The sequence below is a fragment of the Neopsephotus bourkii genome, unplaced genomic scaffold (genome assembly GCF_033783945.1).
Source record: "Neopsephotus bourkii isolate Nb327-2 ecotype Australia unplaced genomic scaffold, CSIRO-AGI_Nbou_v1 NB_1630, whole genome shotgun sequence".
NCBI classification, from domain to species: domain Eukaryota; kingdom Metazoa; phylum Chordata; class Aves; order Psittaciformes; family Psittacidae; genus Neopsephotus; species Neopsephotus bourkii.
Genome location: NW_026902105.1, coordinates 817990 through 845622, shown reverse-complemented (window position 1 = coordinate 845622; position 27633 = coordinate 817990). Strand labels below are relative to the sequence as shown.

Below are 27633 nucleotides of genomic sequence, written 5' to 3'. Positions count from 1 at the left end.
AACTAATTGTCTTCCACACATAATAACCCAAAGAATGTTTTTTCCAACCTTATCAAAGAATATTGTTCCTCTGCTCAGAGGAATCATCCAGTAGGAATGGAAGACCTAACCCTGCACTTCTCAAATAGGTTTCCTATTGCTTTGAGAAAGGGAGAGCAAACAAAAGTGTTGACAGATTAATTACAGGCTACTTAGCTGATCTCATGTCCACAGAAGGAATACATCTGCATTGAAAAAAACAAGTAACTTATTAACTGTTGCGGCTAAATCGATGTCAGATAGAATCCACTGAAGTGATTTGATAAAGTACGTAAGGATCTAATCCCACTTTGAAGAGAGATTTACGGCTTTACGTTTTATCCCTACTGGCAGCATGACTGGAGATAAAACTTCCATTGATTGGCTTCAGTGAGAGTTAAAAATAAACAGAATGAAATCCCCTGGCTGTCCAGGAACACAAAGGAGCTGTTCCTGCTCCAGAGAACAAAGTGGCTGACTTTGGGTTATCTTCTGAGCTCAGAAGCTGTCATTTTTTACCAAATTAGATGAACATTTCCATGGTACTGCTGTCACAGTTTAAATTAGTGCAGAAAACTAATCTTCATCCATGGTGTGCTTGAGCAGTTGGCAGGAAAAAGCAATCCCAGACTGGGGAAAGTGGAAAAAAATAATCTTCAGGTTACTACGGTTCACTTCAGGGGTGTTACCTTTCTGCCATGCCAAAATCTCCTACAGATACCTCCAGAAAATGAGGGGAGAGTAATACTGGAAGAACACTTAGAGGGGGTAGATGTTACCATATCTCTAAGAGGCTCTGTTGTGACTAAGGTACACAGCTAGATACCAGGTCCTAGCATTATCAGTCCCAGGAGCACTAGGGGGTCATGTCTTCCCACCAGCTGGGGTGCATTCCCCTGCCCAGTACCCCCCCTCCACAAACACAGTCTTTTTTTTGAGCAAAGACAGGTACATTCATGTGAAGTTGAATTCTGATCAAGGACCACAGGAGGAGGACCTCTCACCTAACAGGGGCAGCAGGAATATCCCATTCAGAGCCTGCAGTGGGGAGGATGCCTTTTTCTTCCAGATGGCACACTTACAAAAGGGATGGCTTAAACCACTTAGTCTGAGTGAAAAAAAATCAGATTACCTGGTAGCTGATAACTATATCTATCAGGTTAGTTACAGTTCAGATCCATGAGAATTATTTATAAGAACCAGTTTGACTGTGGGGAACTAACTGCAAATTTCAGTGCTGGGAATTTCCTCTCCAGTTCAGTCCACGCTTGAGTTGTTCCCATGGCTTTTAGTGGTATGACAATTGGATAGTCAGTAGGAAGGCAGAGACAGCTGAATATTGTTCAAGTATTACTGAACTGGGGTCTGGTAACAGAGAGGGTTCTATACAGAGCATCTCACAAGGAGCATGAGAGAAGGTACGACAGATGCAGCAGAGTGCCAACGACCAGTGCTGGCAGAGAGCAGTGCTTTATGAGGACAGAAAACACAAAAGCTCAGCTCTTGGAAGGACATATCAGTAGATTTCCACCACACCACCAGCCAAGAAGATGACAGATGAATACTGCTGTTGAGACGGTCCCAACATGAATTTACACAGTCACGATGGATTTGCTTTAGATAGAAATGGGGGAAACTAATTGTGAGATCAACCGAAGACTTCCTGAATGCAGAGAGCCAAGGAACAAAAAAGCAGGCCTGCACAGCTGTGCTTAAGGACTTGTCCATTCTCCTAATCAAATCACATCCAATGTGATGTGTAAATGTACTTACCCACCTTCCCAGTGGTAAATTAAGAAATACAGTAAAACAAAAGATAATCCAGTTACTATTTTCAGAACAGCTTCCTGGACTGGAGAACCAATTATATACAATCACAACTTCTAACTCTCTTGAGCCAAATCCTAGTGCTCTACATTAAATTTCTTACTTTCCTAAGAAAGAGACCTGTAATCTAAACATCTCAGAAGGGTTCACAGCTCCTGCATCCAGCAAGTAACTGTGGATTCTTCCTGCCTTTCATGCCACAGCATCCAAGCTAGTAAGGATTTGACTGTTCTTCTTGAGAAAAGCTCAGTCATTAATGTCCTATTTCCATTTAAACTGAAGATATACTTGTCAAGGGTTCTGAGCAGGTAAAACAGGCAATTTCTAGTTCAAAAGTTAGAAGAGGGAAAATAATAATCCTTATGAAGGTATAAGTAAACTTGTATTTATCTGGCAATGGAAGATCCAGGAATCTGATTTTGCCAAGATGTTAAAAGACCACAGATAAAAATAGCTATTGCAGGTAACGTGTCTTCTCTTACAACAGACATAAGTCTCCCTTCAAAAAATGGCACACAACAACCATCAAATAGCCATAACATGAATGTAATAGTTTATGGCTATTAAATCATGTGTAATTAGACTTAGCAGAGGAGAGAGGCTTACCCATTCCTTTTCCATTTTCAGTACAAATCTCCCAGGTATATAGAATTTTGAATTCAAGGATGAATTAGTTGATGATGTGTTATTGAAGGTAGATATTTCTTTTTTTCCTCTGTATGCAAATTATAATAGAACTAAGGTATACATTTTAGTTTTAAGGTATTTTTCAAAGATAGCTCTCCCACAAAAAATTAGAAGACACAATAATAAAGCATTTGAGTAATAAATTTCTTAGCTCCATTGAAAATATTAATGTAACTGGAGAAAGATTCTGAATTTATAATCATGCAAATATATAAACTAGATCTTTTAAGCTTGGCAGTAAACTAACCCATACTGTAGCCTATATCTAAACTTTAGTCTAAATGCTTTTTTCTTTGTAATACAGTGTCTAGCATTTGCAAACCTAATAACTTAAAAAAATAGTGTGTAAAGTGTAGATGTGATACATCAATTACTATGCAATACAAGGGATATTAGGTGGGATCTGATCTCTAGATTTTGGAAGTGTTGGGGCATATTTAAAACTTGTTAGTCTAATTGTAGTTATGCCCAGTCCCATAATTAAACTTAGATTTTCACCTCCATTTGTACAGACTGGTATTCTTTCAGCAATGATGATAAGTATATATCAAAAAAACATCCCTGAAGATGAGAATATGCCCTGCAGAAATGAGCTGCAGCTCTGTTGGAATTCATGTAGCAGATTTGAGTCTAAAAATGAGACATTTCTTTCAAAACAGAGAGTAGAGACTGACCCACATGTTTTAAGAACCCAGCAGTCGACAGTTCAGAGGCATGTCAGTGTGAAGGAGCCATACCAAAAGAAGTTTCCCAGCATAAATAAAAATAAGAAAACATTGTTTTAATACAAAAGTACACTTGAGTGTTGGAGGAATATTATACAATTCAACAGACAGCAGCGACCTAGCACAGCAGTTCAAAATTTCACAAGGTTTCTTCAAGAATCCTAAACTCTCAAAGATCCTCAGCACTCAACTTTCAAGGCCCTATTCTTCCACACTTCATTTTTGAAACCATTTTTATCCATTGTGTTGAGCTTACTTTTTTACAGTCATCTGAAGAGGGGTTCTTGCTGATGTCTCTCAATGTAGACATAGAAAAAAAGTATCTTTTTGAATCTAATTTGAGGGGGCAAAGGAAGGGAACAACAATCTTTGGATCCACAGTGGAGAATGATAAAGATTTAACCTAATCTCATCTCATTTAACTGACGTAGAAAGAATGAAGCACAGATGCATCATACCTGAACGCAAGACCATATTCAAATTAAGGGCATGTGAATATTAAGGAAAGAAGAGCCAAATGGTCAGGGCACTAGCTAGGAACTCACAGCATTTCTCAAAACCTGCCCCTTCTGTAGCTGTCTTGTAAGATCAAGATAAGCAAAATAAATTTAAACTATCACTGCAAGAATATGTCATCTGTAAATGAGATAAAATGGCTTCCATTCACACAGAAACACAAGTGCTTTAAAGATGAGGAGGCAGCTGAGAGCACTTTGGTGATTACTAACTACAAAAGTGCCAAGAGAGGTTTTGTTAACCAGGCATCTCTGAAAACCAAAGTATTTTCCTTTGCCAAGGCAGCAAGTGGTTTTAATGTAGCTTTTAAAAAGCCTTAGTAAATTTAGTCTGCAAAATAATCCAGCTGACACTGTCCCACCACCGAGCCTGCCAGTTCTGTAGGTTGTAGAGTTAGTAGAAGACGAGTTACAGCTACCCACAAGCTGAACAAAAGAGCTATCAAAATCATTTCACATAAACCTCCTGGTTTTACCCAAAGTAAATCCCAGTAAAGAAAGTAGTAAATACTTCTTAGCTTTCAATAAACCTGTATTTTTATACTTAAATGTCTTAGTTGCCAACTCTAATAATATTCTGTAAAACTTGTTATGCTTTTCTTAAAGCTCCAGGTATTGAAGACAAGTAACTGTGCAAGAGTTATAGCTTTCATGCAAAAGTAGTAATAGTTTTCTAAGTGGCTTTTTTTTTGCAGCTGCAAAGGAATACTCATTCCAGTGGTTTAAAGTTGAGGTTTAATACCTCAGTGTGTGGAGACCACCCATGATTAGGAAAACCCGAGGAAGGCAATCCTCAGATTTTACCCAGATGATCCAAAGGACCGAGTTCATGCTGCTCTCATTCTGTTATGTAAAAGATGTAAAGACCCTCATTACATAAGCCAATGGAGTCACCCCAGGGACCGATTTGGCACAGCTCTAGTGTGTAGCTTGGGTGGAACCGAGCAGCTCCACGGAGATACTGCTGCAAACAGAACCAGCTCTCTCCAGGGACTTTCTTCTTGTGCTCTTCAGTGCCTTCTGCAGCAAGCAAGACCTTGCTTAGCAGTCAAGCTCTGCATGTACCCATGTCATAACTAACTTTCTATAAAATGAACCTTCCATTTTTTGAGGTTAAAACCTGCTCATTCATTCCTTTCATGTTGATCTCATTTCTTATTCTGCCTCCTTACTATACAAAGCCTATCATGTTCCGGGAGATGAATCCCTGAACTTTTGTTGCCTTTTAGCTCCTCTCTGCGAGTGTGTAAAGCAGTACATCAGATGTTGAGTGTCCTAAATGACAGTTTCTACAGTGAAATCCACATTTCACAGCACATGTATACTATGGCATCCATGGGTCCTAATCAGTCGCCACCCCCCCCCCCAGTGTTCAGACCATCACAAAGCTGAAGAGCTCAGAACTGGGGGCCATTCCTGTGGCCACAAGGTAAACTGTAGTTTATGCTTAACACTGATTCTTTAACAGATTATATGCATAAAATAAAAGCAGTATTATAGCAGTAGATGTGATTTGTAACCACAGTACACCAGTCTGTTGAATCTCAAGTCTAAACATAACCAACAGATGAGGACTCAAAAGAATTAATATGGTTAACTAAGGAGTCAGAATTTAATGTAAAATAAAGCTATTAAACATATATTAGACAAATGTTTGTGATCTAACATCCTTACCGCAGTGTCATTGGTGGTAATGTACACCAGCACATCTGAGTTATTTCTGCCATTAATGTATCGGTAACAGTTCCACACGCAGCTTATCAAGTAACCCTGAAAAGGAAAGGGATTTATTATTCTGTGCAGAAAAATAAACTATGCAGTTTTCTGTTAGAGCAATTCTGTTCTTATATAAATAAGCATATGAGCCTGCTCGAAACAAGGGACAGTCACTTTGCTGGTTGCATTGACTGTAAGTATGTGTAGGGGCTCTGTGAGTAATCCAACACCTTTACTCATAACTATAGTTGGGGTTGTTCAGCCTTGAGAAGAGAAGGCTCCAGGGACACCTTACTTGGGCCTTTCAATATATAAAAGGAGCTTCTAAGAAAGATGAAGAGAGACATTTTACCAAGGCCTGTAGCAACAGGACAAGGGGCAATGCTTTTAAACTGAAAAGGTTTAGACTGGACAAAAGGAATAAACTTTTTACAGTGAGGGTGGTGAGACACTGGCACAGGTTGCCCAGAGAACTTGTGGATGCCCCATCCCTGGAATTGTTCACAGCCAGGCTGGATGGGGCTTTGAGCAACCTGATCTAGCAGAAGGTGTCCCTGCCCACAGCAGAGGGGTGCACTAGATGACCCAAGCCATTCTGTGATTATATGGTTCTGTGATTATTGATACTCATGTTGCACTACAAGCTGCTCCATCTATGCAGAGATACAGCAGCCTAGACCTACCTGAATGAAATTTACTATTCCAGATATTTGATATTACAGGTAGTAGTAATATTCTTCAGGTAGACTAATTGATTTGAAAAGAAGAGGTTTCTTTGGGCCTGAATATAGCCAAAGTAACATCATTTTGTGTATATAACCCCCATTTTCCTTAAATGAGCAGGACACATATGCTGTCTTTCTTTCTTACACCTCTCTAGAAACACAGAGATGAGTTCAGTCAGGCACTGCATTACTGTGCATGGGACACTGCATACTGTCAGGGGTGAGTTTTACTACATAAAATGAAGGCACAAGTTAGACTGTGGCAAAAGAGGTGGTACTGCAGAGGCAGAATCTTCATGGACAACAGAAAAAAGTGAACAGAAATCAGTTTTGAATTCCTCCAGGGGAAGGATGTTTAAATATCATCAACTGGGGGTTAACAGTATTAGAAATTGGAAGCAAACCCCACTAAAAAGAGAACAAGCATGCTGGGGACCGAAGAATCACCCATCAAATTACAGGAAACCCTCCTTGTCTTCTGGCCTGGCCTCACCTGGCCAACGACTTTGTGATGATCCTATATATCAGCTGATTGTTCTAATACTCTGTTTCACTTAACCTGACATTAAATCGATGTATTCTATATGATTGGAATGGTCAGAGGTCTTCCTATTCTTGCCTGTCTTGAGGAACATGCCCATGTTAAAATTTTAACTGAAATCTGATGTTATTTCTAACCTTTTAACCACTATTACAAATTATTCTCCCTTTTTTCAGTATAAAGCAAAACAAACTGCTATTGTAGCAATACTCCTACCACAGAATCATAAACTTCACTGGTTTTGTTCTTGGAGCTCGCTTGGCTCTGGGTGTGGCTGCTCCCTGGCAAACAACTAGTTGTCTCCACTTATTTTGGAACTGGTTGGGCAAAGTGCTCATGTCCATCATCTCCTTCTCCAGCAGGAGAGATTCCAGTTTGGCCAGCAGAGGTGTGCAAAGTGACTGGAAGAAAGACAGGAGGCAGTAACACATGTGGGGGAGCAGGAATCAGATTTTCAGCATGTGAGGGACAAGGCTGGTGGGACTAAGCAGATCCCTCTGGAGCTCTCTTGCTTCCCATGTAGCCACACATGACAGTGGTGAGGAGAACGTGTTTTGATAGTGCCCAACTTACATTTTTACTTAGTAGGTTCTGCATAGCACACATAGCGTGTGCAAATTAAACTGCCAGTGCTGATTGGATTTGCATCTGTGCCTCACTGAGTGAGTCATACTTCTATGACTCACTTGCACTGATGACCTTCCAAAAGCCTCTTATCCTTTTGAGCTGCCCTGTGCTTCCTCCCTCTCCAGAGCTGTCACACATGAGCTGTGTTTTTCAGGATGCCACATGACTCACTGATGGCTTGCTTGCAGATCAGGAAGGTTTTTCAGCCAGGGCTGAGCTGGCTGAAATCCAGTAAATTTGCTTCCTCTTCTCTATGGCATCTTACAGAGCTTGGGTGGCCTGGAGGTGTTGCATACTTCCCAGTACTTCTGACCATCAAATGGAGAAAGCAAAAGGCTTCTGGAGCAGCAGAGTCCCAAAGAGAAGGTGAGACTGACTCTACAGCGTAAACTACTAAAACCTGCCCCAGGCTGCTGAAACAAGTGGAGCAAAGGCATCTTTTTCAGAATTAAATAAAATGCCATTGTTAATTATAAATAGTAGTAAGTAGTTCAGTAGCTTTCAATGCTCAGATACTATGTGCTAAGAAAGGCATGAGAACTAATACAGAACAGAGACTGAATACAGTACTCTTCTGTGGGGATATAGCCTGACTTTGTAAGACACCCTTTACATTAAGCCTACCCTGTTTGCAGACCAATTTCTATACTCCTGTCAAAATCCAAACTGAGGGAAGCCCCATTTCAGATAATACAGTCTTACCTGAGAGACGCTAGCAGATTTATTTTTAAATGCTCCAATTCCATTACATGTGATGAATAAAACACATTTAACCCCACAGTGAACTCCTACAGCTCTTCCAGCTCTGAGCCCTAGCTCTAATCAGCCCTACTCCTGCATGCACGGGTTGTTTCTCAGTGGGTGAAGTCCACTCCAGCCTTTGAATTAAAGAGGTCATTAGCCAGCACACACCAAGTTAATTGGCTCCGAGACAGTGACCCACATACAGCTGAGAGCAACACCAGCTTTTGGAGCATGTACTTGTCCAACTGCTTTGGCCTGCAAATCATGAGTCATGGAAACTCATTTTCCTCAACCTGTAACTTCTTCTTTAAACTTGTTCCTAATCATTGTTTTCTAATGATGCTGCTGCACCGTTATATGGGATTGCTGACTCAGTTACCATTTTTTGTCTGAAACACTTGTCTGAGCTTTCAAATACTGCTTTAAAATGTGTGGCTGGATATGCAGTATGTAAATATATCAATTTTTCTCTCAGGAGACCAATATTCACATTTGGAATAGATCCTGTGTAAAGGCATTAAATCACTGCAGCCTAATCCACACTTGGTGTTCCCGCATACCACGGCACAGGCTGCTGACAGCCACCTTTTGGGGGCAGCCTCAAGCAGTCACCACGTGAAAGGAAGGGTGCACAAGAAGGATTAAATGTGGAAACACGCACTGTGCCTGCTTCTACTACATTTCAGTCTTCCCCTTTGAATGGTGAGAAATGACTTGAGCCCCTGAGAAAATGAAACCCACAAAAAGTTCTAACGCTGCCTCTTGCTGTTGTTACTGCATATGCAGTTGTTAAGCGGCATAACGATGTAATGTACTGCACAACTTCTGCTCATCAGACATGTGTCCGACCAGATGACTGACCAGCATCTCTGTGGAAATTAGAGGCTGCTGTATCCTGCTGTTCCTTGTAACACAGCAAGAAATCTGCCTATCTGGGTCAAAGCAGCCCTCTGGGCTGCTCCCTCGCTGGCAGCAAGCACAGGGTGAACGCCACAGACCCGGCAGAGCTCCCTTGGGTTTGGAGCTGTCTGCACCAAGTCCCATTTTATTCTTCCATCTGCTGTCAGTTTTCTATTTACAGAGCTGGGCTGGTCTGCAGTAACTGGTGAAAATGAGATAAAGATTTCTACACAAAACAAAATCTGTATGAAGATTTCAGACGGATGCTAATGGCAGACCCGTCAGCCATGTGTATTTCACATGTTGGTGCTGCAGGAAAAACAACGGGTTGCTGTGCTGATGAAATCTGCAATTAAATCTTAACTTGTCACTATCCTGTGAGTATAAAAAGGCTGCAATTCTTGCATTTCTTTGCAGTTGTAAAGAAATGCAAGAATTAATGATGTCAAACCACTGGCATGCAACAGTTATGGGCCAGGACATCATCTATTGGCTCACAAGTCACACATACACATATGTGATTTAAAGCAAATGACCCTTGCTTTAGAGATGCTTCTCCTACAAGAACCCTGCCACCAGCAAGCCCTGTACCAGGACCTGTCCCAGGCTTTCTTAGAACAGGTGGCAATCTCATGGCTCTGTGTTGGCCATTCCTGGGAGCAGGGATCAGAGCTTGGCTGATAGGGCTGTGTTTGTGTCCCGACGGCTGCTCCATCATTGGTGCAGGAAGGTAGCACACACTGGGGTGATGTGCTGCAGGTCAGGGTTCTCCCTGCCAGGAGCCATCCCCCTTGGGCATGAAAAGTCTCAGGATGAGCACAGAACTTCATTCTACATTACCCTTTCCCATTTGCTGATGACACCAGAACATGCACAGTGGTCTCATCTCCAGGCCCACCACCTTGTGCATGCATGTTATAGGCATATTACGGAGATCAGGGTTAATATTGCATTTGGTGAAGACCAGCCTGTCTCACTGAACTGGAATACCTTTTAGCTGTCCCACTGGCAACTAGTTCCTCTTATCTCCTTTCCAGCAAAAGAAGGGCCAGAAGAGTCCAATACTCTGCAGCTGCAGAGTACTCAGGGAAACCTGTTCTGGTTGTGTTTGTGCTCACCAGAGCTTAGCTCATTTGGGCCTGGTATCTTTGGCCAGGGTGAGGAGGGAGACGTTGAAGCCTCAACCATTCTGTCTCAGCAGCTGGGACTGGCCAGAGGAAACGAAGCCCCTGTTCTCCAAACCAGCTGCAGAGGAAGGCATGATTCAAAAACCACCATGTTGGCCATATGCTGTTTGAAATCCTGTGTACATATATATAAATACATTTGTGCTGCTGGATGTCCTTCCTCAGCCAGGTAGGAAACACATATGTTTCATGGTATGTAACTCTGGTTCAGTTCCTAAACAAACACAGTAAATGGCATAACGCATTTTGGTCTATCCTGAAAAAGATTCTGCATGAAAGCACCTGGAATATCCATTATCTGCTTCAGATCCAAGTAAATCCTAAGGACTAAAAAGACAAGTGCTTATATGTAGCTAGCTGGCTCCCTTTTTTGCTACCCTGTCTTGTCCCCCTTCCCTTTTTGTAATCCCACTACTGCAAAGCACAAACCCACCATATAATACTGCTATAACTTGATTTCTGCTCAACAGTGCCTTCCTTTACATGTAGCTTCACTCAAAACAAAAGCATAATGATTCCAAATGTTTCTAAGGAGTTACGTGATTCTGTTTCGTATTTCCCACCAGCTCAATGCAGCTTTTACTACTGTAGCTTTTCCTAGGCTACAATGTTTTGGTTTCTCTCCTTATTCCTAGCTGAACTCCAGAGGGAGAGGGAGCTCAAGCATATTTTTGTGCACAGTACCTTTTCAGTTTCAAAGCATAAATGTGGTACCATCTGTTAAGTCTATCAGTGATAAAGTGTGATGCATCTCATAGTGTCCAGCTTTCTTTTCATGGAGCAGACTACATAAATCTGCATAGCAGCTCTTCTGGGAACACAAGAAATTCAAATGAAAATACTAAGTATAATTTAGCATGTGTTTCTGCATGAGTCATGATTTTTGTCATTCATTTGCATGATAATATGTTGCTAGAATGAGCATTATATGAACCACATATACTCTTGGAAAAAACATAAAACGTGTTTGCCACTTTAAAACAAAACTAGTCTTTTTTTGCTATTAATTTCTTAGGTTTCTTTCTTCTGAAGTAAGTATTTTTGCCATTCCAGTTTTAGTTCCACTTTATAAGCTTAGGACTTCCCTGCCATACTTAGGTCAACAAAATACCAGCCCAGCCTGGGGTAAAAATGAGCTAATGCTTGCATCTGAGAAATTTAAGAGCACATCCCTTGTGGCACCTGACACACCTACGTGTTTATCACATTCATTCATATTTCCTAAAGGTGCAAAAAAATCAGCTGTATGGATGTGAACACATAAAGCCAGAAGGCTAAATTATATTTCTAAATGACAAAAAAAATTGAAGACCACTTCCAACAGTACCTTAAAATACCCTGTTTGCTGGTTTTAGGTTCTTTTCCTTCAATTTTGAAGCATCTTCAATAATCTAATCTACCTCTTTTGTCACAGTAACTTTCCCTGTTCATGTTGTCAAATGTGTTGTCTGGAAGCAACATCCCTGGTGTCGCTGTGGCTCTTCAGGACTTCTCTAGTCTAATGTGTAATTGCTCTGCAGAGAAAGAGCAAGAACTATTCTGAAATAAAACCCAACACAAGAAATACAAGAGCGGCAGCACTGCACTGTGAGAAACTTGCAGGAGGGTGCAAGAAGAGGGCAAACATACCAGCGTACTTTGCAGGAGGTCCAAGGCTCAGGGACTTGTTCAGCCACAGATGGTTGTTTTTCATATGTTGATTTGTGTGATCTTATTCTGAGCTCCTTGTGGACTTCTGCCCTGCACAGCAGGAGGGGATGGGCCTTGCTGGACCAGAAACCTGGGTGCAGTGGTTTCACGTGAGCCCTTTCCGGCTGTGCTGGGGGATGCTACATCTCCCCTTTATCTGGTATCTACCACAGCTAGAGCCTCACCCGTGAGGTTTACCTAACAGCAACTAAATCATCACTCCCTGTGTCCTTTTGCTGTCTGGTGTGACAGTCCTTTACATTGTCCCGCCCAGGAGGGATTGTTTTGATCTATTTACCTGCTCTACTATTTGTAGATCTATTTACCTGCTCTACTATCTGATCTATTTACTTGCTCCTTTTTGAGATAAGGCACCAGAAGTAAATGCATACTTCCAGAGGTGATAGGCATCAAAACTGGCAAAGAAATCTTTAGATTTCTGGTTTTTCTACTCCTTTCTTTATATTCTTAGCATTTTTTTTACTTGGTTGATCAGAACTGAGCAGTAAGCTAATATTTTCACAGGTCTAGCTATTACAGCTATGCGATCCCTTTTCCAGGTGGTCATGCTGAGTTCAGAGCCTACTGCAGTGTCTGCAAAACAAGATTGTGCTTCCTCTGTGTCCACCACTTGGAATTTGTCACCACTGAGCTTCTCTGCCATTTCACTGCCCAGTCACTCAGTGCCATGAGCTCTTTCTGCAAAGCTTTCCTGGCTGTTTTCTCTGTTTTGAATGACATTGCAAAAAGTGTGGCTGTAGATTTCCTTCCCCTTCCCAGATCTTTCATGAGCATGAGTCTTGCTATTGTAAAAAGCAGTGATTTATCCTTATTCTCTATTTCCTAGCTGTGGTCTGTGAGATGACTTTTTCTCTTGTCCCTACACATCTGAGGGTGGCCTTTAAAGCCTTTGATGACAGACTCTGCCACAGACCTTTTGAAAAAACAGGAAGTCTGTATCAACAGGCTCTCCCTTGCCCACTGAACAACCTGCTCCTTCAAAGGATTTATGAGTTGCCCCTACAGCATCACGTTTCCCCACTGAGGCCTATATGTTCATGTGTTTGTCTATGAGATTTTCTGCCTTTTTTCCATAATGCTTTGTACACCTGTCAGGCTGCCTGGTCTGCAGTTCCACAGATCTCTTCTAAAGCCAGGCCCCCCAAGCAAGGGACATTCCATCCAGGACCAGGAGTAGACATTATACACAGTAATGTACTTACCTTAAAAGCCAAAATGATACTTATGAAAAGGAGGATAATCACAACCAGACACGTAGGGTTCACAGACATAATCTCTTCCTTGTAGGGAAAATTGGTGGGCTGCATAAGCGAAAAGAAGCAAACCACTGTAAGTTAATCTCACAAGTCATTCAGGAGCCATTCAATTAGTGCACTCTATAATTAACAGCTTACAAAACTTTCTATGATCTACTAAATAAGGAGCTCGTCACACCAAAAACCAGTTTCAGTGAGTTTGGCTGGGACACATTGGGAAGGCTCAGCTGCCAAACGTTTCCTGGAGGGCTGAGGATCTACTTTTTGCTTTGTATGTGGCATGGGCTGTCTTCTCCTTTCTGCACACTGGGTTTGTATCTGACACAAACCAGCAAAGGACATCTCTTGTTGAGCTTTGCAGCAGAAAACCTGCCATCATGGGCAATGGCAGGCAAGTTCTGTACTTATTAAGTAATCATTATACTGGCACTGGTTGCCAACGTGGTAGTTCCTTCCAGAAAATCAAAGCAGGAAAAATTGAACACTGCAATCCTTTCACCTAAATATTTGATCAAAAGGCATTTGGTCTATTCTGCTCCATCTTGTTTTGGCTAAATTTGGACTACTTCTCCAGGACACTTGTTAGTGCTGCTGTCTGAGTGCGTGCCCCAAGGAGGCATGGGTCCTACAGTGGAGCAACGACATGATTTCAAACTGAAATGTGCCCCAGGTCCTTCTCTTATCTCATACATGAAATGGAGGTAACAAAACTAATCTTCGCACCTAGCGTAGGCTCTAGTGATTTACAATTGTGAAACGCTTTAAGATCACTGGCTGAAAAACAGCCTCTGAAGATGTCTTACTGTCTTGTAGTTCTTGTTATTACTTCAAGAAAACACAACCTCTAAAACAAATGTTCCAAATCACTTTGAAATATCACAAGGCACAAGTTCCTGTTTCGGTTAGAATAAACTATTGTTCACAAAAGATAGCTTTGCTGCAACAGTAGCTCATTATAACTGAATGCATTAGCTCCTTCCACACACAACTCCCTTTTCCCTTACAGGTCTAATTACTTAACCAGGCCAGCTCTGCATCCTTGTCAGGACAATTAACTAGACCAAGCTATAGCTGTATTCTTGGCAATGATGATGTAAATACAGAGTAACCCCTTAATACCCCTTATACCAGCAGTCAGCCCACTGAATCGGGAAATCATCTTTCTGTGGACAGCTGTTAGTGAGAATGGCTCTTTATTTAGCGTGTCCATGACCTGTTCAGAGTGGTTAACATCAACAGCAGCTGTAACCATTTGCAGATAATGTTACATAAGCACATTTTCCGCTTCTTGACAGCAATGTTTCTGTTCCTGTACCAAATTTCATGGCTGGAGTTTTTATCATGTTATCTTCTTTGTTGAGCTACAGCTTTTGTAAGACATTAGCTTGGTATAATTCAGTAAGTTGCTCTTCTTTTTTTAATTATTTTTTTTCTTTGACAGAGGGTTATAGCTAAATATAGTGGATGCGGTCACCCAGAGACGAAGAAAGCAAGAGTATATGCCAAGAAAAGACTAACTGAAAAATAAACACAAACCTTATATGCAGAAAATGTAAGTATTAACACCACAGCTTGCCCTCCTGCTTGCAGGAGGGAGGCCATGCACGTGGTTAGAAAGTTTAATCAGTTAAGGACAGTTACAATGAAACTGCTCCAAAATGATTTTTTTATACTGACTGACCATTAAAACAATAGTCAAACTAGTTTGTGAATGTAATAAAAACTCCTAGTGAGGCTTTGGTCCTCCTACACACTGGTTTCTGGGAACCAGTCATCAGTCAAACACTGGGTGACTGCATGCTGGGGTCTTGGCCATAACCTAAAGGCCTGTTTCCAGATGTCAGCTCAACTGGGATTTGCATGGGGCCGAGAGGAGGGCAGGAAAATGACCAAGAAAGTTCCTGCTACCTTAAAGAGAAGGAACATATGCTGGAGCCATGAGCTATAAGGCAGGAGCAGCATGTGCTGTAGAGCAGCGCCTGCCCCTTCCTTACAGCAGCAGTGTTCAGGTAAAAGCACAAAAATTTAGCACCAGAATCACAAGCCAGGAGAGCACATGAGGAACAGATGCTGTGGTTTGTCCCCTTCAGGCTCTGCTCTCTGCACCTCTGTTCTGAAGTGATGCAAGGTTTAAGCAAGCCCCAGCAAGGCAGCGGGTGCTGCAGCCATGCAGCGGTCACCTCCACCACAGTGCCCGGGAGTTCTAGGTGCAGGCTGCAAAACTGAAGCAGTCCCTCCTGGAGCTTCCCGGGTTGCTGTGTGGGAGACCGAGCTTTCACAGCATCAGTGAATAGCCCAAGGGCATCAGGTCAACATGGAAGAAAGTCCCTTTGTTTGCTAACCCGGCTGGTGGCATCTGCCCGCGGGAAGATGCCTAACACTGGCTTGCCCAGGCTGGCCTATGAGCAGTCTGATCTTGACTCACAACTACAAATCCCTTCAGTGCAGTAGGAAAAGTAATTTATAAATCCTATGGCTTTTGCAAAGCAGGAAAGATGGTGGGAAGCATCTTGGCTAGCTCCAGGCACCACAATGGAGATGTTACCTTCAGGAGGCCCTTGGGACCCTCCCACAGCAGCATCGGCTCTGAAAATAACATTCACTCTCATGGAAAATGGGTACCAACAGTGGTTCAGATGAAACAGAGACCCATTGAATTCTGCTTACTCCAGTGATAAGCTTAAACACCAATGTAGGTGTATGAGATAGGAAGAGAAATTCTGCCTGTGTGCTCAGGGTTTGCTCTTCTGTGAGGAGACCAGTAGTTGAAATCCTGCTGCTTGGAAGGCCCTAGACACTGGCTCAGTGCTGCAACATCAGGGAAAAGCTCAGTGTCAGATCTTGTGCAAGGTCTGATGGAGCTAAGACTGAAATACGGCTGGGAGGGAAAAATCAAGCCCTTCACTGGAAACATAGGAGTGATTTTGCAGCAGAACATGATGAAATTTCCCATACAAACAAGATGTTGTTGTAGTAGTGTGGCACTGGCATGCTAATTTCATAATTAAAGCGTCATTTATAACCTTGTCATGGACATGAAGAGGCCAGCATGCGTAATATACCTGGTAAACTTTCCATTAAAAAAAAATTATACATAGCAAAGCTCTATTAGGGACCTAAAAAGAATCTAAAACTTGCATGGAATTCATATTTCTACTGCATCAATATTGTAGAAATGCACAAGAAGAAAAGTTCAAGGCTGAAGCACTTTGTCATTCCCTCAGCCTGCTTGCATAATGCTTTTCTTCCCTCGGACCACAAAAATCCATTTAAAAAGATGGTACAGATTCTCATTCAGCAGTTACAATCCTCTGAGTATTCGCATCTTACAAACCCGAAAGAAAATGGTAATGTGTCTGTAGAACTTTTAAAGCTCTGCTAGAAGTTAGCAGGACTTCTTTGGAATTATAAAATGGTTTTAAGAATGTCAGAAAGGATATTCCTTATTTAAGCTTTAGTTTATAGGAAACTTTTCTTTAGGTTTAATGTCTTTTACATTCTCTAGATATTTCCCCTGGGATTTAAAAGCATGACTGAAACCACCGGAATTGTTAAACAGTAACACTGGAGGTAGTCCCATAGAAAAGCTATTTAATAGACTCTAAAATTTTATTTAGATGAACTGTCATAGGCCTCTGCTTTAATAAAAACCAAGTTCACATTACTCAGTTGCAGTCACCTGTTCTGCACCTCTGCTTCAATTCATTTCAAATACTGTTATCAGTTGACAGAACGTGAAATGTTTAGAGACTTTAGAAATCCCATATACCAAAGATTTAGTGTGGCTAAAGAAATGTGTTTTAGGTCAAACTGCTTTAGATCATTACTGCTGCAGGAACCAAAATCATTTTTGATTTACACATCCTGGATTTACCATGTGTGAAGGTTTTTGTTTTTCTAGTGACAGTGATAATGACCAAGATGTCCAACATAACCCTCAGAAAGTTTCACCACATCATTGCCACACATTTCAAATGTGAGGTTTATGAGTTTATAACATCTCTTCATGCTGAGATGCTTTTGCAATTTATGGGAATTAGGTGGCACACCTGTGTTCAATTGGGTATCAAAAGGCAACAAAAAGTTTCCAAAGACAGATGTGCCTCTGAAATCAGCAGCCAGTGTAGGCTGACATTACCAAATACCCTGTGAACATGATGTTCTGTATTTTACAATTGCAACATTTGAAGCTGGGGCTCTGCCTCACCTACTGATAGGTACTTATTTATCATCTTGCTAAAAGTATATGGAGGGTTTGACAGCAGCTTGTAACTCATCACTGATTAGACTGAAATCTAGGAGATGTGGGCCAAAGTGAATAGATAACATAATCCCAAACACTAACATAGGGAAGTAGAAACTGTTAAAGACATGGGGTTTTCACCTTTGAGCAAGAAAGAAATGTTCTTCTAAGACTGCCAAATATATTCCATCACATAATGCACACCTTCTTCCAGATATTCAATAATGGATTTGAAGAACTGTCAGGATTTTTCATTTCCCTTATGGAGCTGTGCTCCCTAAAACATCATGCACCAAATTCAAAGCAGTTTTAGAGGAACAAAAACTATCTGAATGCCATGAAAAAATACAACCCTTGTTTTCTGCCTACCTTGGCAGACTTCTGCAAAGCGGGTGAGGCCAAGATGACTCTAGGGCTTATTTATAAATTATCAGGAGGGATCACACCCAACTGGCATGACTCAGGTCTCACCTATGGGTACAAAGGTATTGACTGCAATCTTGTTCTAAACATGGTGTTTCAGATGCCAAACTTATCTACCATAAGCATTATTAAAAGGTAGGGAAACAAGTCATAGAATCACAGAATAGTTAGGGCTGGAAAAGACCTTAAGATCATCAAGTTCCAACCCCCCTGCCATGGGCAGGGACATCTCACACTAAACCATATCAACCTCATCCAACCTGGCCTTGAACACTGCTAGGGATGGAGCATTCACAACCTACCTGGGCAACGCATTCCAGTGCCTCACCACCCTAACAGGAAAGAATTTCCTCCTTATATCCAATCTAAACTTCCCCTGTTTAAGTTTTAACCCATTACCCCTTGTCCTGTCTCTACAGTCCCTAATGAAGAGTCCCTCCCCAGCATCCCTATAGGTCTCCATGCAGCCTTCTCTTCTCCAGGCTTAACAGCCCCAACTTTCTCAGCCTATTTTCACATGGGAGGTGCTCCAGTCCCCTGATCATCCTCGTGGCCCTCCCCTGGACTTGTTCCAACAGTTCCATGTCCTTTTTATGTTGAGGACACCAGAACGGCACACAATACTCCAAGTGAGGTCTTACAAGAGCAGAGTAGAGGGGCAGGATCACCCTCTTTGACCTGCTGGTCACACTCCTTTTGATGCAGCCCAGGATACAGTTGGCTTTCTGGGCTGTGAGCACACACGGAAGCTGGCTCATGTTCATTTTCTCATTGACCAACACCCCCAGGTCCTTCTCCGCAGGGCTGCTCTGAATCTCTTCTTTGCCCAGCCTGTAGCTGTGTCTGGGATTGCTCCGACCCAGGGGTAGGACCTTGCACTTGGCATGGTTAAACTTCCTGAGGTTGGCATCAGCCCACCTCACAAGCGTGTTGAGGTCTTTCTGGATGGCATTCCTTCCCTCCAGTGTATCAACCGAACCACACAGCTTGGTGTCATCGGCAAACTTGCTGAAGGTGCACTCAATCCCACTGTCCATGTCAGCGACGAAGATGTTAAACAAGACCGATCCCAACACCGATCCCTGAGGGACACCGCTCGTTACTGGAGTCCATGGGTACAAGCCTGTTCATTTAACAATGTTTGAGTGCTAGGACTACAATGACAGCATTACTGCTAAAAGTTTGAAAAGCTTGGTTTTAGCTTCATCTCACTGTGTGTGTGAGTATCTGATACCAGTGGATGTGATCTCTCCCTTTTGCTTTTCCCCCTCAGACACAGTGTATTTGCTCTGAACCAAACACAACAACCTTCTGCCAGCTGATGTGGCCCTTCCAGGTAAGGATATGAGGGGTTCCTGCTGAGCTGCTTGTGCTTGGGACCACGCTAAGACACAGGAGGCATAAACAGCTCCAACGCAGATGCAGAACAGCTTCAAAACTTTGTTAACAGGTGACATTAGCTGTACAAAATTCATTACAGCTCTTGTTAGTTTTTGCCAATCACTAATCTCCACTGTGAATGGTAAAATAGAAACAACTTCTTGTTTCGAAATTAACTTAATTTGGACTAGGTTTAGCTACTCACTGTGCCTCACATCTAATTTAAACAGCCTTTTAATGCTTTTCATTCTGCATATGAAAACTCTAATGGCACCACCTCTTGGTCACCTTTCTCAGTAAAGGAAGCAGGAAAAGCTGACTGTCTCCCATCATACTTCAATGTAGCCAGATTTTATAAAGTTTTTGGAGGAACTTTTCTTAATGTTCTCTAACTTTTAATTACTGCTTTGCAAACAGACACCACAAACATACAGATGAAACCTATGTCACCAAGTGAGAAAGGAAGTCTCCTCTCTATTACTATTAATTGCTGGTTTTCATCTGTCCACAAATCCTATGAACAGTTTCTGCAAACAGCAAAAAAAAGCCAACCCTGGGTACTCTTCTTTCGACACCTAGTTCCCTAGACTACTTACAGTGTCACTGCATCCCAGGTACAGTTGCCATAGCATGCTTGTCTGTATTCCTCATGTTTTCACATTTCTTTGCTTTTAGCAGCGTAGCACCCATTAGTGACTGAACTCAGGCTCTCAGTCACTCTAACTCACTGGTTAATGGCTCTGTCCTTACTCTTATTTACTTTGTCATTAATCTCTGTGTCAGCCATGGGTTATACTAGAAGTGATTTTGCTGGGAAAAGTCACACGTACAGCCTCTGTGAAATGCCAATGTGCTCACTTTGGGCAATGCAGAGTCTTTCAGAGGATGACGCAGAACAGTTAGATTAGGCTCCTGCTTGCAATCTCCAGCTAGAGAATTTGATTGCTGTAGACAGTGAGCCTGGGGAAGCTCTCCCAAGGCTGACGTTAGCCTCTGTGAACTGCCTGTTTGGTATCAACTTCATTAATGGAAGTCAGGAAGAGCATGAAATCTACTGCCGATTCCTGGAGACCTTCCTCTACCCAAAATAGAACCTCTTTGGCAGATAGTTGGCATGACCATAACCCATTGCAGTTTGCCAGCTAAACTCTCCTAATCCACCTGATACGTCCTTTATCGATCTAGTGTTTTATTGTTGCTTTGAACATCATGCTGCAATGTCAAATGTCTTATGGAAGTCTATTATGCCCCTGCCCATCTTTATTGACAAAGACAGTAATTCTGTCAGTGAAAGAAAATGAGTTTGCCTGCAAGACTGATCTTCCATGAAACCATGTTGGCAACCGTTCCTCATATTCCTCATGTCTAATCCTCTACCAATTGACTTTCCTCAGCCCTCCTGTTACTATTCTGCTTGGTAGCAATGTCAAGCTAATCAGCCTATAATTATCCTGGAAATCCCCCTTGCCCTTTTGAGCACTGACAGTTGAGCACTCCTGAAGTCTTGCAGCATTTCATTACCAGTCCAGAAAATGATTTACAACAGCAAGACAGAGATCTATGCAACCGGAGATTTTAATGCTCCAGAGCAGCAATGTGGCTCACACCATGCTCTGCTGAACTGTTCCAAATACCTTCCAAGCCTGCTACAGAAGTGCCTATTATTTCTTCTATCTGCAGGAACGACAGTGATGTTTAGCAGACATTTCAGGAGAATCAGCTGCTTTTTGCCCTTCTAGTGAGCCAGCTCTAAATGTGGCACTAGGTTTCCAGCAGAAGAGCAGGGGCTTTTTGGTGCGTAGCTCCCAGCCTGCTCCTGCACCCCTCATGTTCTCCCAGTGACCAAGACTGAGTAAAACCTGGTTACAATTCCTGCTCTGAAGAGGGGAGAATTCCTGCAGCCAAATAGATGCTTGTGCTGCCACAGAAGCAGGGCTGGCACTGATGCAGGAGAAAGGAACTGCAGGCAAAGGATGGACAGAAGGCCTCCAGCCAGTGGCAGTGCCAGCTTCAAGCACTTGACAAGATGACATAATTTGCTCTTTTCCACTCATATCTCTGAGAACCTTTTGAATTATTCCTCTGCTGCTCTTCCAGTGTACCAGCAGCTGTGAATGCAGGTGAGTGCTGGTGAAGGATAACAGGCCTCTGACACATCCTAGCTCCCTCTGGCTTGACACATTGCCTCTTCTAGCAGATCTGTGTGGCTACTTACCTGGTTCCTGTTTCTTATTATCTGTTATTCATAGAATCACAGAATTACGTCTTTTAAATACCTCCAGGGATGGTGACTCCACCACTTCCTTGTGCAGCCTGTTCTAGTGTTTGACAACCCTTCCGGTGAAGAAATTTTTCCCAGTACCAAACCTAAACCTCCCATGGCACAACTTGATGCCATTTCCTCTTGTCCTGTCACTTGCTACTTGGGAAAAGAGACCAACACTTACCTCACTACAACCTCCTTTCAGGCAGTTGTAGAGAGCAATAAGGTCCCTCCTGAGCCTTCTTTTCTCAGGCTAAACAACCCCAGTTCCCTCAGTCATTCCTCGTAACACCTGTGCCCTTGACCCACCACCAGCTTTTGTTGCCCTTCTCTGGACCTGCTCCAGCACCTCAATGTCTCTTGTAGTGAGGAGCCCAGATGCAGCCTCACCAGTGCCAAGTACAGGGTGATAATCACTTCCCTGGCCCTGATGCCACACTATTGCTGATACAGGCCAGGATGCCATTGGCCTTCTTGGCCACCTGGGCATGCTGATGGCTCATGTTCAGCTCCGTCAATCAGCACCCCCAGGTATTTTTCCAATGGGCAGCTTTCCAGCCACTCTTCCGCAAACATGTAGCGTTGCATGGGGTTGTTGTGGCCCAAGTGCAGGATCCAGCACTTTGCCTTGTTGAACCTCATACAACTGGCCACAGCCCATTCATCCAGCCTGTCCAGACACCTCTGCAGAGCATTCCTACCCTCAAGCCCACTCCAGCCCAGCTTCGTGTCAGCTGCAAACTTACTGAGCGTGCAACCGATCTCCTTGTCCAGATCATTGATAAAGATATTAATAGAACTGGCCCCAGTACTGAGCCCTGAGGACACCTGTGGAACACCTTTTATACTGCCCTAACTAGTTTTTCATCCACATAACAAAGTTCACAGCCAAGATAATCTATATTCAGGTTTTCAAGGCAGATGTTCAGAGACAGCTGCAGTGTTGGCTTCTCTTAAGATCTCCTGCTCCACCTGAAGCCTGCTGGACATGGCATGTGATCCTGTGATGAGACAGAGGGTCACGGGCTCTTGCCTTTACTTTAGGTGATTATAATCATACCCTGTAAGTCTACACAATGGCTATGGATCTTTGGCCAAAGCAGACCACAGCAATAAGGGAGCCTCTGGTTGTCCCTAAGACAGGATCCAAACATATTTTTTAGCAAAACCAAACCTACATTGAACTCCTGCCTAACGAAATCTGCATTAAAGCCACAAAATGAATTAAAAGGAGCAATAAAACATCCTTGAAATAGTACCAAAAATAAGCCATGTATAGGAACACAATAACTCTGAATCCAAAAGCAATTATTTATTATCTATGTCTCGCAATATGAGCCTCATTCTAAATGAAGTGGTGTTGAGAGCTTCCACGATATTGCAGAACTCCAGAGCTCTGCACAAATACTGTAATAAGCTAGTAATGTAACCTTGCAAGGGATCTTGAACACACGCTAGCAAGGACTGAGAGGACTTTCAAGGACTGCATAGTAAGTCAACAGCAAATCGTGGGCTAGAATTAGAGGACAAACAGTGCATCTTGCACATTTCCCCTGCCTCCCCCCCACCTTAAAGGCTTGTGAACATTGAGTGATTTACCAGCTGGCGGAGGTAGTCCTGAATTGTGCTGGGATAGACGAGTACGCTGATGGCAACCAATGTGTTGAGAGCAAAGTCAAAGATCTGGTAGCAGAAGAAAGGGATGATCCAAGCTGCATGTTGCTAAAGGAAATAAAACAAAACCAACCACAAGTTAAAGTAGAAGGATATATGTATTTCTGCACTAAACTGTAAGGAATATTTGATAAAATGCAGTGTTAGATCAGCTAAAAGAAATTGGGTATTCAGCCAAAAAGGTTGGCCAAGCCAGTTTGGCTCCTGAACTGCAGTAATATGTGTGTTGTAAGCCCACAACTCGTTATAATAGGATATTTAGAAACCACATGATTCTTTTCTCCTCTAATCAATAGGAATAATACTGAGACAAAGCACAGGCTTGGCAGGTGAATGGGGAAAATAATCCCTTAACTTTGGTGGGTACAAGATTTAGTTCTCTGAATTCCCAGTTTGCCCAGAGCTTACTGATATTTGAAACTGCAGACACTCAACACAACTGGGCACTCTTCCTGCCTGCAGCACAGGGCCCTGGGATACCATCAATCTAATCAATCAGTTCTGCTGCCTCTTTGACTTTTTTTTTCCCTCTCAGTTTTGAGCTAAACAACTAAGCCAGACATCATTAGAAAGCAATTTTCTTAATTTTGTTTCTACCGGGTTTTACATTTCACTTGATTCATGTCTTCATCAAATATAATGAATTACCTTATATGCACCATATGTAGCCATTGCACAGATCAGAATCATAAGAAGAGAAATTGCTGTGGCAATGCACATATCTGGAAGAGAAACACATCAAAATGATTGCAGATAAATTCAGAGCTTGGTTCAATTATTCTGCCCTCTACCTGATGCAGAGCATCCCAAAGAGCAGGGTGGAAAGCGGGTGGAGATGGGAGTCAGGTGCATATTCAGCCATTGCTGGAGGAAATCTGTGGCTCTTATGAGAAGTACAGACAGCGATTACACTGTGCAAGACTCTGCAGCCCCTCTGAGGTTGTGGAGATGCCATGAATGGTTTGTTTTTTTCTGAGGATTTAAAAAAAAATCAGCAGCAGTCTTGACAAGAAAACTATTTTGCTGGTGGTGAGAACATCTGTAGTCAGAAAGTGTCTGCTTTCCTACGCTACAGATTGATTTTGCACTAGTAGCTGCTGTGTATCTTTGCTTGGATATCTCTAAGAACTCTGGAAAAGGAGAAATGAATTTTTAAAAGCAAAACTGGCAGGTAGAGGCATCTTAGAGCAGAAATAACACCTTGGAAATTTCTATTCCAACCAAGAATACTACAGAGATGTACAGTTTATGAATGAAGATGTGTAACTGTCAGGAAAGGTGAAGTAGTAGAGGAAGGAAAATATTCTTTAAGGTTTTGGCTGGAGTAATTACAGGACTCTATTTTTTTTCTATTGCTGCTCAGCTTTCACTGAACTTTTCATTAGATATAGGAAATTCCTAAGCCACAAACTGCTGGAAGGAGATGGGGGGGGGAAATTATGTATGTTTTATCTTTTCATATATCATTGATATCATTATTACAGGCCAGAGCCAGGATACCAAAAGCATATTTCTGAGTCCAACCTTATAGTGAGCTTGGGAACACAACTGAACATTGCAACTACTTTTCTGAGGCTAAACCAGTGCACAAAGAGGAGAGAGGATTTGAGGTGTAGAGGGCATCACTTTGGAGATCCCACCTCTCCTGGTACCTCTGAGGAACCTGCTGTTCACACTGCTGTCACCAGGTGCATTTAAACTATCTGCCTTGTGAGACCTGTGGTGGACTTGAGACACACAGATACATAACAATGTTCAGGCTCTTCACTACCCATCACTGTCTGACTTTGGAGGCATTCAAAGTGTGAAGATGCCTCCATTTGATCACAGAGTTGACACAACATCCAACTCCAGCACATGATGAGGAGCATCCCACAGCATGGGACAGTCCTTCCACCTCCCTGGATACATCAAAATGAGGTTCTGAGCAGGTGTCCTGAAGCCTTTATCAAAGTCCCATTGAATGTCCAGATCTGGTGGCTGTGGACCTACCACTACCAGGCAGCAGCACAGGTTCACCAGCTTATGGCTGAAGAGGAGGGTAAGGCCCTAAGTCCTGTCTGTCATTTTTTCCAGTCTACGAGTACAATCATGCATGTAGAAAATTAAAGGAGCTGGACTTTGATCCCCCTCTGCCTTGCTCTATCTTACAGCTTCTACCAGCACTAAACCAGATTTCTGCTGGCCCTTGATGCAGAGAAGATCCTGAGACTTGTGAAGCCGGCAGAAAAATGAGCAAGAGGAGGCTGTTGTTGGCTGGCAAGGGCATCATCCAGCATAACATGCTTACGTATGTTAGGCTACAGGCTCCTTGTGAACCATGCCTACCAATAGCAGGATCAGGGAACTAGGAACCTAGGTCTCCTCTTTTCCAAGACACTTCCTGTGTCTGGGTTTCAGGCCTCTTGCTCTCTCTCTCTTGCCCCCAGATTTTGCCCTTGCACAGGGACTCAAATGCAACAGAAGAAGCCCTATTGTGTGCTACTTCCTAATTTAATGGATGGGGCCCCTTTCTTGGGCTCTTGGAGGAGCACATTTAAACCACTGTAGTCTGATGAGGGCCTGAAGTCCAGATGACCTTACTTGCTTCAATGTTTGTCTTATGGTCAAAAGTAGCAGGTCTCACCCAGGAGAGGCATCAGCACTCAGTGCTGAGGTTAGCTACACCCCTGCTCCCAGTTTCCTACCTGGTGGCTTTATGCAGCTTGGCTTGTGGGTGCTTGGAAATGCCATTAAGAGGTAGCTGGGATCCCTGCTCCTAATTCAGGAGGGGATGACATCTCAGTGTATCCCAAAATGCTCTTCATCCCAAATTGCTCTTCACTGGCACCTCCTTCTCCTCTTTGACTGGGTAGAGAATCTAGACAATCCAGCACAAGCATCTGAGCTGCACTGCCATAATCAGTCTCCATCTTTTTAGGAGCTATAAGGATGTGCTGTGGTTGTTAGGGGTGATCTAAATTCTGCTCTCAAGAGGAAGAAGTACCCACAAAAGAAACCTGTATCAATAAAAAGTACTGAAACCTCTTCACATAACTGTGTGGTCTTTTACTCTGGTTACCCACATACATCCTGTGAAATCAAAATGATTTTGAATAGACCAAGTACAATTGCAGTAATGAAAGAAAAGGAGAGAAGTGGAAATAGCTGCTTGTAGCCACCAACCTCAACTGAACAGCCTGTAAAAGAGGCTCTTTGGATCGATATTTTCATTCTAACCACCAGTTTGAAGGCGCTGCTCATGTATTTATTCTGTCCCTTCTTAATCCCAGCCACCTACTCACTGTACCCAAGCTGCTGTCATTGTCATTTGCAGCAGATGCAGCAGTCACAGGCCTCACCCTGCTCGTGACCGCAGCAGTACTGCTTCAGAGCCAGCACCTAGCCAACTGCAATAAACTTGACATTGAGGCTCTGGCCTGACATATTCATGTTCTCCATCCCCACTGTCCCTCTAGCTGTGCTCCGCTGTGCCAAGTCCTAGTTAGCTTAAGCTGGTTCTTTCTCATTTAAGGCTTCATTGGATTTTTGAGTTGTGTCAGCTTCAATTAATCAGAACAAAAATAGATATGTAGCACATTAAATGAGAAGCTAACAGAGGTGTGTGATTTCTTTTCTAGCCATGCTGTACTGTCTGTTGCATTTATGGCTAATAGAAGGGCTGTACTTGGACCAATGCTATGATTATACAGCCTCTTGTCCTAGAGTTTTTGAGTTTTCTGCTTGGATTTAAAGGAAACATTTGGGTGTTTTTTTTCTCCTTTATTCCTTGCAGTTAGATCCTTCCTACCACACTGGGGCTGGGCAGAGCTGCTGTCATGGGGTGCTTGTGTGCACAGCAAGGTCTGCAACTGGAGCTCCCTCAAACCCAATTTACAAGCATTTCCTTGCCTTACCCTTTCCTTGGCTAGAGAAGGCTGGTGGTGGGTGCTGCGGGGACAGAGAGGAGCAGCCAGCGAGACCAGTCCCTGAGCCAGGACCTGTGTGGAGTGATGGAGACCTCAAATCCTCCAGCTCATCAGCTGCCCCAGCCCTGGAGTTAATCACTGGCTCACAGCTCCAAAAGCAGGGGCCAGAAAGCTGCTGATCAGCAGCCTACAATCCTCAAGCAGTCTTGCCCACTCTCCTAGCCTTATTTATCCACCAGCTTGGCCTCCTTACTGCCAGCAAAGGATTACTGCCTCATTCTCCTCCAGACTGCTTGTGCAAGCTCAGTCCTGCTGCTGCCAGCCACCCTGCATCCTCCTGGGTCACAAGCCATGTGGCGGTGGCATTTTCTCTCCAGCAAAGGAGGAGGCCAACAAGAAGGAAAGGGTTTGCTGCACCTTTGAACCCAGCTTGTTTACTCCAGGGGATACAGCTAGAGAGAAAGATGCAGCCCTGAATATGTTATACTGGAGCATGGAACTAGTTTTTTCCCCCTCCCTGTGTGTGACAGGGCTCATGCTACCTGGGTGGTGGTGATGGATTGG

The 27633-nt window shown here is 43.0% G+C and overlaps 1 protein-coding gene and 1 long non-coding RNA gene across 2 annotated transcripts in view; one reads left to right on the top strand and one right to left on the bottom strand.

Annotated features, from left to right (window-relative positions):
- Positions 1-27633, bottom strand: part of LAPTM4B (lysosomal protein transmembrane 4 beta) — a 63600-nt gene that overhangs the window by 15920 nt on the left and 20047 nt on the right. Inside the window, exons 3-6 of the mRNA XM_061373197.1 lie at positions 23810-23883; positions 23087-23209; positions 13125-13223; positions 5447-5542 (exon numbers count right to left, since the gene is read on the bottom strand). Of these exons, the coding sequence (XP_061229181.1) occupies positions 5447-5542; positions 13125-13223; positions 23087-23209; positions 23810-23883 (392 nt within the window). The remainder of the gene's footprint in view (positions 1-5446; positions 5543-13124; positions 13224-23086; positions 23210-23809; positions 23884-27633) is intronic.
- On the top strand, positions 13232-26765 carry LOC133222976 (uncharacterized). Its single transcript, XR_009728426.1, has 3 exons — positions 13232-14730; positions 19118-19180; positions 26082-26765. It is a non-coding gene; the product is annotated as an uncharacterized LOC133222976 (long non-coding RNA).